The sequence below is a fragment of the Hypanus sabinus genome, chromosome 29 (assembly GCF_030144855.1).
Source record: "Hypanus sabinus isolate sHypSab1 chromosome 29, sHypSab1.hap1, whole genome shotgun sequence".
In the NCBI taxonomy this organism is placed as follows: domain Eukaryota; kingdom Metazoa; phylum Chordata; class Chondrichthyes; order Myliobatiformes; family Dasyatidae; genus Hypanus; species Hypanus sabinus.
This window is the reverse complement of record NC_082734.1, coordinates 28,717,079-28,729,369: the sequence shown is the minus strand read 5'-3', so window position 1 is coordinate 28,729,369 and position 12,291 is coordinate 28,717,079. Positions and strand designations below refer to the sequence as shown.

General features: G+C 37.5%; 1 protein-coding gene across 1 annotated transcript in view; it reads left to right on the top strand.

The window, feature by feature from the left end:
- LOC132382794 (guanylate-binding protein 1-like) overlaps positions 1-12,291 on the top strand; it is an 80,427-nt gene that overhangs the window by 56,189 nt on the left and 11,947 nt on the right. Inside the window, exons 4-6 of the mRNA XM_059953255.1 lie at positions 3,034-3,264; positions 3,764-3,891; positions 4,471-4,540. Of these exons, the coding sequence (XP_059809238.1) occupies positions 3,034-3,264; positions 3,764-3,891; positions 4,471-4,540 (429 nt within the window). The remainder of the gene's footprint in view (positions 1-3,033; positions 3,265-3,763; positions 3,892-4,470; positions 4,541-12,291) is intronic.

Sequence of the window (12,291 nt, the reverse complement as noted above, 5' to 3'; positions counted from 1 at the left end):
TCTAAACCCCTTACATTAAAAAGTCCCAGTTTACATTAGGGAAGTTGAAATTTCCTATGACGATAATCCTAATATTTTTACACGTTTCCTTAATGTGAATACTTACCTGTTCCTCAATATCCTGGTGGCTATTAGGGTGCCTATAGTACAATCCCATCAGTGTGATTGCACCATTCCTTTTCCAGAGTTCTACCCAAATGGACTCAGTGTCTGATCCCTCCTTTATGTCTGCTCTGAGTGCATCTGTGATATTGTCCTTGATTAGTAGCACAACTTCACCCCCTTTCCTCCTACTGTATCTTTTCTAAAACTTGGTACATTAATCACTTGTCAATCAAGTTTCTGTAATGGCTACAACATTGTAGCACCATGTACTGATCCATGCTCTAAGTTCATCACCCTTACTCATAACTCCTAGCATTAAAATATTTATAAGCTACTTTACAAAAATCTGACTATCATACCTTTTATTTTGCATTTACCTTTGAATACATTCCCTGACATCTACCTTCTGCTCTGATCCCTTACTTCCTAACCTGGTGATCCTGTTCCCAGTCCCCTGCAAAACCAGTTTAAGTGCTCCCCACCCACCCCCACCAGTAACATTAGCAAACCATCTGGCCAGGATGTTGGTTCCCCTCCACTTCAGGTGCAATCCATCTTCTTGTAAAGGTCAGTCCTTCCCTCAAAAATGTTCCAAGGATCCATTAACTTGAAACCCTGCCCCCTGCACCATCTCCTCAGCCACTCATTTCACCATGCTATCACCCCATTCCTACCTGCACTAGTCATGACACCACTAGTAATCCGGAGATTACTACCTTGGAGATCCTTCTCTTCAGACTCTTTCCTAGCTCTATATACTTACTAAGTAGGACCACTTTCCATTTTCTATCAGTGATGCCAAGATGCACCGTGAGCTCTGGCTCTTCACCCTCCCCCTGAGAATACCCTGCGGCCGCTCAGATACATCCTGTTCCTGAGCAACTGGGAGGCAAGACATAATCCTAGTGTCTCTTTTACAGCCACAGAATCTCCTTTCTGACTTCTAACTAATGAATCCCTTATCACTACCACACTGCCTGACTTTACTGTCAATGGTTTACTCTTTTGCATAGATGCTGCCTGGCCTGCTGAGTTCCTCCAGCATTATATGGGTGTTGATTGTATCTCCAGACTTCTTTTCCTGCCTGTAAATCCAAAGCCTTCGCACTCTGTCTGTGGCACACTCCAATATTAGCAGCTCTGCTTGACCCTATCTTCATTTATTTGCAGCTGAGTTTAGGCCTCTGATGCTCACCTCTGACGCCAAAAGAGACCAGGCTTACCCAAATCGGCTCCTTCGATACTGTCTCTTTCCCAGCTTCTGTAGGGCTCTGACAGCAACACTCACCATGCCTGAGCCACTGAACGAGTATTGTCAAGAATCACTAGGTTTATGCAAGATGTTGCTTGTCCATTTCTATCCAGAGATGGAGACAAGGAGAGCAAGAGAGTGAAGTGAGATGGACAAAGTTAAATTAAATGCAGGGAGGGAAGTTAGAAGCAATATTGATAAAATTGCTGAGCTCAGCGTGGGTGTACAAAGCAGCACCAACAATCATTGATGTAGTTAAGAAAGAGTTGGGGAGTTAAACTGGAAAAGGTTTCAAACATAAATTTCTACATAGATGACAAAGAGGCAAGCATAGCTTGAGCCCATGAGCCCATGCGAGTGTCCATAGCTATCCCTTGGGTTTAGAGAAAGTGGGCAGTCAAAGTTCAAAGTAAATGAATTATAAGTGTACATAGATGTCACCACATACAACCCAGAGATTATTTTCCTGCGGGCATACTTAGCAAATCTATAGAACAGTAACTGTAAATATCAGGAACTGCAAACTGGAAGAGCTGAAGGGAAATTTTTTTTAGGGTGAGGACCAGTTCTATCAGACACAGGAGGGCGGTGGTGGAGGAAAATTGGTTGGTTCTTTTGTCAAGAAAGAAGCAGAGGGTTTTGAGGGCTTCCTGATGGGGGATAGATGATTATTGACAGAGTCTCCAGCTTGAACAGGCCTGGAAATGGCAGGCACTCCAGCTGATCTTTGATCCTGCCGACTGGAGTATGAGAATTTCTGCAGAGTAGTGAGGAGTTCCTGAAGCATGCTGTCAGGTTTGGCTGCAGCTGTTTTCTGGTTGGCCAATGTGGTTTGCAGACATTCGTACACTGCTGAGTTCATGATCGCTCAATCATGCTGTAATGAGAGACCTATGGATGGTGGTTAAGTGCAGGATAAGGTCCAGAATTAATTCAGACTCAAAATAAACAAGATGATACAAATAAACCCAAGTGCAATATCATGAACAGTAGTACTAGAAATAGAACCCCTATGATTGTGCACTGAGTGCTCGGCAGGTGGACTTTAAGTACAGACTTTCCATGAAGGAATGTGGCCAGCAATAATTGGCAGTCTGAGTCTCTAAGGGACAGTGGCAGCTAATCATACTCTGGGAAATTGGAGCGCCAGATCTTGGATGCCTGCGGCTGTTCAGTCAGGACCATGGCAATGTCACAACAGATCCCTTGAAGAGAGTAACAGAAGGATTCCTTGTGGTGTTATGCTTTACAACAATAGACACCCAGGAGTGTGCAACAGTCTGAAATCTAATCCAGGTGTTTGGTGGTTTCTATATACAAAATAGAAAATAAACAAATCACTGGGAATGCTTTAGAGGCAGGGATTTGGGGAGATTATACATTGAAATAGAGTTTCCTTGGAGTGAGTTGTAGGCCATAATATATTCCAGGTGTTCAGAGGGAGTATATTTAAAATAACAGATCCTGGTAGTCATGTAGATGCTGAGTTACAATCCACGGTCTGAGGGGTTGGTATATACAGCAGGTAACAGATCCCAAGGAGTAAATTAAAGTTTGGGATATATTCTAACGGCTCAAGATTGAGAAGCACGTGTTTTACTGATGTGCTGTGTGTTTTATCTGTTTGATTTACTCTGATTCAAACAGTGTGAGATTATCTTCTTCTGATTTTGTAGACATTTTGGGAAAGGACTGTCTAATGTCGGGATCCAGGGTCCTTGATGCCTCCAAACAGAAGATGGAGAAACCCTTGCAGCTGATTTTTAAACAGGATGGAAAGCTACAGCTTAACTCAGAGGCTCTGAACTTCCTCCAGTCCATTGAGGATATAATGGTTATTGTGGCCATGGTTGGTGCTGCTCATACAGGGAAGTCCTACCTCATGAACTGTCTTGCGGGAGACAAGGGTAAGAGTGGTGGCTGTAGACTTCCACAGCTAACCTTTCACCTCTGTTTACTACCTGTCTTGCAGAAATTATCCTGAAACCTAGGACACACAGATCACACTTGCATTGTCAAACTGTCAGAAGCCGGAGATGTACTGGAGAAATCCATATGGTGTTCCTATCACTGTTTTGGACAATGGAGCTAGAGAAATCTGGGCAATTTAAACTGTATGCTTGCTTTATATCTTGGATGCAGAGAGCACACTGGTCTCATTAATGGTGACCAGAGTCACTTGCTGCAAAACCAACACTGTGCTGACCATCGATTGTTGTTTTACATGAATTCTACAACAATTTCAGTTTATTCTTCCCTTGTCCCCAACAATTCATCCCAAACCCCATCCCTCACTCACAAACTAGGGATAGGGTACTCACAACCTGCATGTCTTTGGGCTATGGAAGATCATAGATCCACTTATGTTCTTGCAAAGTTTACCTCTCTGTCTCTCTCCCTCTGCAGGATTCAAAGTGAATTCAACCATGCAGGCTCACACTGAAGGAATATGGATGAGGTGTCTATCCCTCCCTCAGAGACCCAATGAGGTCCTCCTGTTGTTGGACACCGAGGGTCTGGGAGTTCCTGACAAGGTCAGCCCCTCCTTCTCAACTATTCCCCTCCTTAGAACAGTGGTTTCATTACCAAAGGGGTAACCCACAGACCAGAGTTCAAATCCTGCCACAGGCAGTTGAGATGGTTAAATGCCATTTACAATGTAGGTTTATAGTAAAATATAGTTAAGTTGTTAATTAAAGCTAACATTAATTATTATTATCACAGGTTCATGCTGAGCTTCAGGGAGGAATTCTGCCATCTTTTCTATTGGAACTGTGTGTGATCAAAGACCATTACCCACTCCAAATTTCCTGTCCCACTCACACCAATTCCCATCCCCATCCTCCCAAATGAAAAGGATGTTCAGATACCACGACAGTGTGATCTCCCCCAACACTGTGGTGGTGAGCACAGGTGGAGACTCGGTCTGTAAGGCTTCCCTTGGCCATACACCTGCCACTGGTGGCATTGACAGGAAGGATGCTGTGGAGGGAAGCCTCACACACCAACCTCTGTAAACACTGAGCAAGAAATGTCCAGAAATGGGATGATTATCTGTTCGACTGATCTCTGAGCAAGAGCTCTCACTAACTGGTTGTCTGTCTTACCTGCAGGGAGACATCGATAATGATAATTCTATCTATTTACTGGCTATCCTTCTGAGCAGCATCTTCATTTACAATAGTAAAAATCATATAGACCAGCAAACCCTGAAAGACCTACAGTATCCTTCACTGGTGTCTCTCTGTCCTTCTCTTTCAGGGTGACATCTCTGCAGTGTCAAGTATCTCTCAGTTCTTCTCTTTCTCGGGAATATCCGCTATGACTGATATCTCTCAGTCCTACTGTCGTAGAAAGAGATTGTACGCTAACAAGTTTTTCTCAGCCCCTGTCTCTCTCAGTGTGATATCTGTGCACATAATTACAATTCTCCCTCCCTTTCTTGTGGCATAAATCTGTTCACTGACCATTGTCTCTCAATCATACAGTCACTGAGCTATACAGCAGGGTAAGTATCCCTTCAGCCATGCTTATCAATTCCGACTAAAATATATTCTCAATTTGATCCCGTTTTTCAGCACGTTCCCATATCCCTCTGAATTCTTGCCATCTTCGTACCTGTCCACATACTTTATAAATGTGTATAATGTCCATACCTCACCCACTTCTTTTGCTGGCTCATTAAATATAATCACCACTCTCTATGTATATGTAATTACATCTCAGGTTCTTATTAATCATTTCACTCTAACCGTAATACTATATCCTGTAGTTTTCATTTCCCCAAACTTGCAAACAAAGACCACTGATCCTATTAATGCCATTCATGAGTTTGTTATTACAGCTATGAGATCACCCCTCAATCTTCTGTGCTCCAAAGAATAAAAGCTGTGGTGCCCAACCTCTCAGTTTCATGACTCCGGGCAACATCCTTCTAAATGTTTATTTGGTCTCCTTCTGGTTTAATTACATCTTTGCTATAACTGCATGATCAGAACTGTATGCAGTATTCAGAGTGTGACCACGCCAATGCTTTGTACAATAGAAGTGCAACCATCCGCTTCAAACAGTGCACTAACTGATGAAAGCCAGCTTGTCAAAAACGTTACTCACACCCCCGTTCTCTCTACTTGTAACTCCCATTTGAAGGAACTATGCACCTTTACTCACAGGTCCTTCTGCTGTGCAAGGGTACCTGGAACCATTACATTAAAAGTAAAAGCTCTACCTTGAATAGTCCTTCCACAATATGACTCTATGTACTTAATCTGAATTTCATATGACACTCTTGAGCCCAGCTGCCCAGATGACCAAGATCCCACTACACTTGCTGGTACCCGTCTTCACTGTCCACTGTGACTGTGAACTAATGCTTGAAAACTGTGCCCATCTCCAGCAGTTCCACAAATACATTTCCATCTTAGTCTTTTAGGGGCTCTCTTCACCGCACGTTACTCTTCTTTCATTAACATATTTGTTATGTCACTTAGAATTCTCCTTAATTTCCTTAGCTAAAGTCACCTCATGCTCTTTCTATTTTGAGTTTACTCTGGCATTCTCTATATATATTCAAGTGATTCACTTGATCCCAGCTGCCTGCATATGTATTAAGACATCTCCTCTTTTTGTGACCAGAGTTACAATAATCCTTGACATCCAGGATTCTCTTTCTTTCTTTTTCAATCTTTATATTATTATTATTATTATTATTATTATTATTATTATTATTATTATTATTATTATTATTATTATTATTATTATTATTATTATTATTATTATCAACAAAATAAAATTGATACATAGATAATGGGATTACAAACATACACATTTCAACTGAACATGAAAGAATACATAAGCAATGGTTACAGTATAAATGAGTATTCCAAAATCATGGACGATACAAGTAAGAAATAAACAAGGCAAACCTAGGTATATCATAATATATTAAAAAAAACAGAAAAAAGAAAAAGATAAAATAATTATGCAAAAAAAACTAATCTAATGATCTAATAACTAATAAGGAAAAAACAAAAAAGAAAAAAGAGAAAAAGAAAAAATGAAAAAAAGGGCTGTTTATAATATCTCAAAAAATACAAAATCATCAGTGTCATCAACTCCAATCCTCTCAATATATATAAAAGCGAAACTGGAAAGACAAATAGGCTTGGAAGAGGGTCATATTACATCATGTGAAAATATTGAATAAATGGTCTCCATACCTTTTCAAAATTAATAGAAGTATCAAATACAACACTTCTAATTTTTTCTAAATTTAGACATAACATAGTTTGAGAAAACCAATGAAATACGGCAGGAGGATTAATTTCTTTCCAATTCAACAAAATAGATCTTCTAGCCATTAATGTAAGAAATGCAATCATTCAACAAGCAGAAGAGGATAAATGGAGTGAGTCCATCATTGGTAAACCAACAATTTCAGTAATAGGATGAAGTTGTAAATCAATGTCAATACCATAGAAATAATATCAAAAATGTCTTTCCAATATTTTTTCAAAAGCGGACACGACCAGAACATATTAGTTAAAGATGCTATCTCAGAATGGCATCTGTCACAAATAGGGTTTATATAGGATTAAAAATGAGACAATTTATCCTTGGACATATGAGCCCTATGCACAACCTTAAACTGTATTAATGAATGTTTAGCACATATAGATGATGTATTAACTAATTGAAGAATTTTATCCCAGTTCTCAATAGGGATAGTAAGGTTAAGTTCTCTTTCCCAATCATTTTTAATCTGATAGAAGGGCTCTGAATGTACCTTCATAATTATATTGTAAAGTTTTGATATTAGCCCTTTCTGAGAAGGATTTAGTTCAAACAAATTCTCCAAAATACCTGAAGACGCAAAATATGGAAAAGTAGGAAGTACAGTATTTAAGAAATTCCTAATCTGTAAATATCTAAAAAAATGAAATCTAGGCAAATTATATTTATTAGATAATTGTTCAAAAGACATAAAACAATTATCCAAAAATAAATCGGAAAATCATAGTAATTCTTTAGTATTCCAAGCCGAATAAGCTTGGTCCATAATAGAAGGATTAAAAAAGCAATTGGATACAATAGGAATATTTAAAACAAACTGAGTCAACGCAAAAAACTTCCGAAATTGAAACCATATATGTAAAGTATGTTTAACTATCAGATTGTCAATTCATTTCGGCAATTTAGAAAGAGCAAAGGGAAGAGAAGACCCTAAAATAGAACCCAATGAAAATCCTTGTACAGATTTAATTTCCAGGTTCACCCAATGAGGGCTAAAAGATAAATCCCAATCCTTTAACCAACATATCAAATATCGGATATTAACTGCTCAATAATAAAATCTAAAATTAGGCAATGCCAATCCACCTTCCTTCCTTGCCTTCTGTAAATATTTTTTACCTAATCTAGGATTTTTATTCTGCCATATATATGAGGAAATTTTTGAATCAACATTAGCAAAAAAAGATTTCGGAATAAAAATTGGTACCGCTTGAAATATATATAAAAACTTGGGTAAAATAACCATCTTAATAGCAATAATCTGACCTATCAGAGATAAAGATATTGTTGACCATTTAGTAAACAAACATTTAATCTGATCGATTAAGGGTAAAAAATTAACCTTAAATTAGTCCTTATATTTTTTTGTGATTTTAATCCCTAAGTAAATAAAAGAATCATTAACTAATTTAAAATGTAAATTTCCATAAATTGGAACCTGTCTAATTAAAGGAAACAATTCACTCTTATTAAGATTTAATATATACCTGGAAAAATTACTAAATTGAGCCAACAATGATATAACTGCAGGAATGGATTTCTCAGGATCAGAAATAAATAATAATAAATCATCTGCATATAATGATAGCTTAAGTATATCTGTCCCACGATTAATGCCAAAAATGTTCTGTGATTCTCTGATAGCAATTGCCAAGGGTTCTAAAGCAATATCAAATAATAATGGACTAAGAGGACAGCCTTGTCTAGTACCCAGAAATAAACGAAAAAAGGGAGATCTTTAATTGTTAGTAAGCACCGAGGCTACTGGAGTATGATATATCAGTTTAATCCAGGAAATGAATGTCAGACTAAAATTAAACTTCTCAAGCACAGTAAATAAGTATGACCATTCAACTCTATCAAATGCTTTCTCCGCATCTAGTGAAATGACGCATTCTGAAGTGCTCTGTGAAGGAGTATAAACAATATTCAATAATCTCCTAACATTGAAAAAAGTATAGCGATTTTTAATAAAACCAGCTTAATCTTCCAAAATAACTTGGGGTAATATCTTCTCCAGCCTGGATGCCAGTAACTTGGAAAAGATCTTGGAATCTACATTCAATAAAGATATTGGTCTATAGGATGCGCAGTCAGTAGGGACTTTATCTTTCTTCAATATTAAAGAAATGGAAGCTCTATAAAAAGATTGTGGCAGATTTCCCAATCTAATTGCTTCTTCAAAAACCCTGCATAACCAAGGAGAAAGAGTAGTGGAAAAACATTTTAATAATTCCACTGTATACCCATCTGGACCTGGTGCTTTCCCAGAATTCATAGAGGAAATAACCCCTTTAATTTCTGCATCCGTAATAGGAGTTTCTAATATTGAAAGATCATCTGATGATAATTTTGGAAAATTCAATTTCCCAAGAAAATCACACATGGTATTATAATCATCAGGGAATTCAGAATGATACAGGGATGTATAAAAATCTTGAAAAGATTTGTTTATCTCATCATGGTTAACTGTCGGATCCCCATTCTGCTGACGAATCTTAGTAATTTGACATTTAACCAAAGCATTCTTCAATTGACTAGCTAACAGTTTACCCGATTTATCACAATGAATATAAAAATCAGATCTGGTTTTCATTAATTGATTTTCAATCGAAGATGTAAGTAATAAACTATGCTCCATTTGAAGTTCAACCCTTTGTTTGTAAAACACCTTACTAGGAGTAGTCGAATATTTCTTGTCAATCTCTTTAATTTTATCAACCAATAAAACAGTTTCCTTCTTAATGCATTTTCTCAGACCAACGGAGTAGGAGATAATCTGTTCACGTATATATGCTTTAAAAGTGTCCCAAAGTGTTCCACAAGAAATATCATCTGTGGAGTTAGTTGAAAAGAAGAAATCAATCTGTTCCTTCATAAATTTAATAAAATCTGGATCTTGCAGTAAGATAGAATCAAATCATCATTGTCTAGCACTTGAAGCTGTATCCGTAAATTTAATAGAAAGTTTTAATGAAGCATGGTCAGAGATAGCTATAACATCATAATTACAACCAATTACCGATGGAATAAAACAAGAGTCAATAAAAATAATCAATTCTCCAGTAGGAATGACAAACATGTGAGAAAAATGAAAACTCTTTGTCCTTAGAATGCCTAAATCTCCAAATATCAAAAATTCCATTATCAGTCAAAAAAGAGTTAATATAAGTGGCCGACTTATTAGGTTAAGTCTGAGTAGATATAGATCTGTCCAACAAAGGATTTAAACAACTATTAAAGTCACCACCCATTATTAACTTATATTCATTTAGATTAGGTAGAGAAGTAAATAAGGACTTTAAAAATCGGGATAATCCACATTTGGAGCATAAACATTAACCATAGCAACCTTTATGTTAAAAAGTAAGCCAGTAATTAACAAAAATCTACCATTCGGATCCGAAAAGATATCGTGTTGGTCAAATGCAATAGAGGAGTCAATAAAAATTGAAACTCCCTTTACTTTAGCATTCGAATTCGAATGGTACTGTTGATCCCACCAAAACCTAAAAAAGCGATAATTATGCTCTTTCCTCACATGAGTTTCTTGTACAAAAAATAATATGTGCAGTGAGTCTTTGGAATACTTTGAAAATCTTTTTCAGTTTAATCGGATGGTTTAAGCCATTAGTATTCCAAGAGACAAAATTAATGGTCTGAGCCATATTTCTGAAATCTACCCTTTGGTATAATAAGCGTTAACCAAATTATGAACTCATGCCCCTGGAGGAGGAAGAAAATAAGGAGTGGACCTGGAAGTGACGACATTGCGGACATTTTAGTAGTTCAAAATCAGCCCAAATGAAGAAACTAAAAAAGAACTGGTGTAAAGAACATAAGATTTAGAAGAATACCCCCCACCCCCCACCCAAGAGGAGAAAAGAGTATCCCAGCCAGGAAAAGGCTGGGAAAAAAAGAGAAATGAAACTAAATCTACTCCCATATCAGCAGAAGGCAACTCCGTATATAAAGGATAAAAAAGATCCACCCAAACTCTAAAGAAATAATAATCACTATACTAAAACCAAACTTCTTAATATAATTGCTAGTAAAAAAAAATATAATCACTACTAACTTATAAATTGGGTTAAAACCCAAACAAACCAAAAAAAAATTAAACTGTGATAAGAATTAGGAAGAAGACGAGAGAGAAAAAATGGCAAAAATATTTTAGAGAAGAAACCGCCATCTTAGTAAAAAAAAATTCACCTTCGAAGGATTAATAAAAATGACCAAAGCTAAAGTACAGTGATTGAAGCAAAATGAAAAGATTAGTACATCAAAAAAATACTTTTACTAGAGTATAAAATTTAGAGTAGACCTACACCAATAGCCAGAAACAAAATCTGGTTTTGGAAACAAACACCATCTTGTAACGATCAAAATCACTCATTTATTAGCAATGAGAATCCGTAGCAGTAGGGAAGTTCTCATTCAAAAAGCTTCTCGCTTCAGATGTAGAAAAGAAAACATGCGGTGATGCATTGGGAGGCGATATTCTGAGCTTCGCAGGGTATAAGAGCACAGGTTTTAGATTTTTCTCATAACATTCGGACATCAGAAGTTTAAAAAGAAGCCCTGCTTTCATTACTTCTGGACTAAAATCCTCCACTAATCGAAAATTGAATTCTTGAAATTTGACCATCCCTACACGCCGAGCCACACGAATAAGTTGCTCTTTAACATGCACATAATGAAATTGGACAATTAGAACCAGTGGTTTAGCTGAAGCACTTGGTGGTCGATGCATAATTCTGTGAGCGTGATCAAGTAACGGAGAACTGTCTGGAAATATAGAAGGGAACGCATCCTTTAAAAGTTGAGAAAAGTACTTCGAGGGGTCCCTTGTTCAATACCTTCCGGGAGACCAAGTATGCGTAAGTTCTGTCTTCTGGACCGATTCTCAAAGTCGACACTCCTGGCTTTAAGTGCTTCCACCTGTTTAATCGTCGAAAGTAATTTCTGCTCCAGTTTTTTGATTATCAAGTCTCGCTTCCGAGCGTCTTCTTGCAAAGTTGCAATTAGAACTTGCTACTGGTTAACTACTGAATCCGTCTTATCCATATAGTCTTGAAAAGCCTTTATATCTTGTTTGAAAATTTGTCGTAGTTCTTCAAATTTTTCATTTAAAACCTCCAATAACATTTCATAAGTCAATTCAGTGCGCTTAGGATCGGTCTTTTTCTTCTTCCTGTTCCCGTTAGAATCTTTCCCAGGTTCTCGCCCTTTAGATCTAAGAGCCATTTCTGTATTCATTTCTTCAAAATTCACAATAAACTCTTAAAGATAAGTCCAAAAAAGTAGCAAGAATCTTTTGGTGTAGGTAAAAATAAGTTAAATAAGGGTGATCATAGGTAAAAAAAAAAATAAAGGTTATGGAGCGAATCTGCAACAATGCTCACTCCATGAGCATCTCCTGCTGACCCAGGATTCTCAACTACCAGCAGCTTTGCCTTTTACTCATCAAGACCCTGTCTCTCAGGGAGATATCTCCACTATGGCTGGTGTCTCTTCATCACACTCTCACTGAGAGGGAGATCTGTACACTGACTGGTGTTTCATTCCTCTTTCTGAGTGGGAGGTCTGTATACTGAATGGTCCCTCTCCTCCTGACATTCCTCACTATTTTCCTGCCAAAA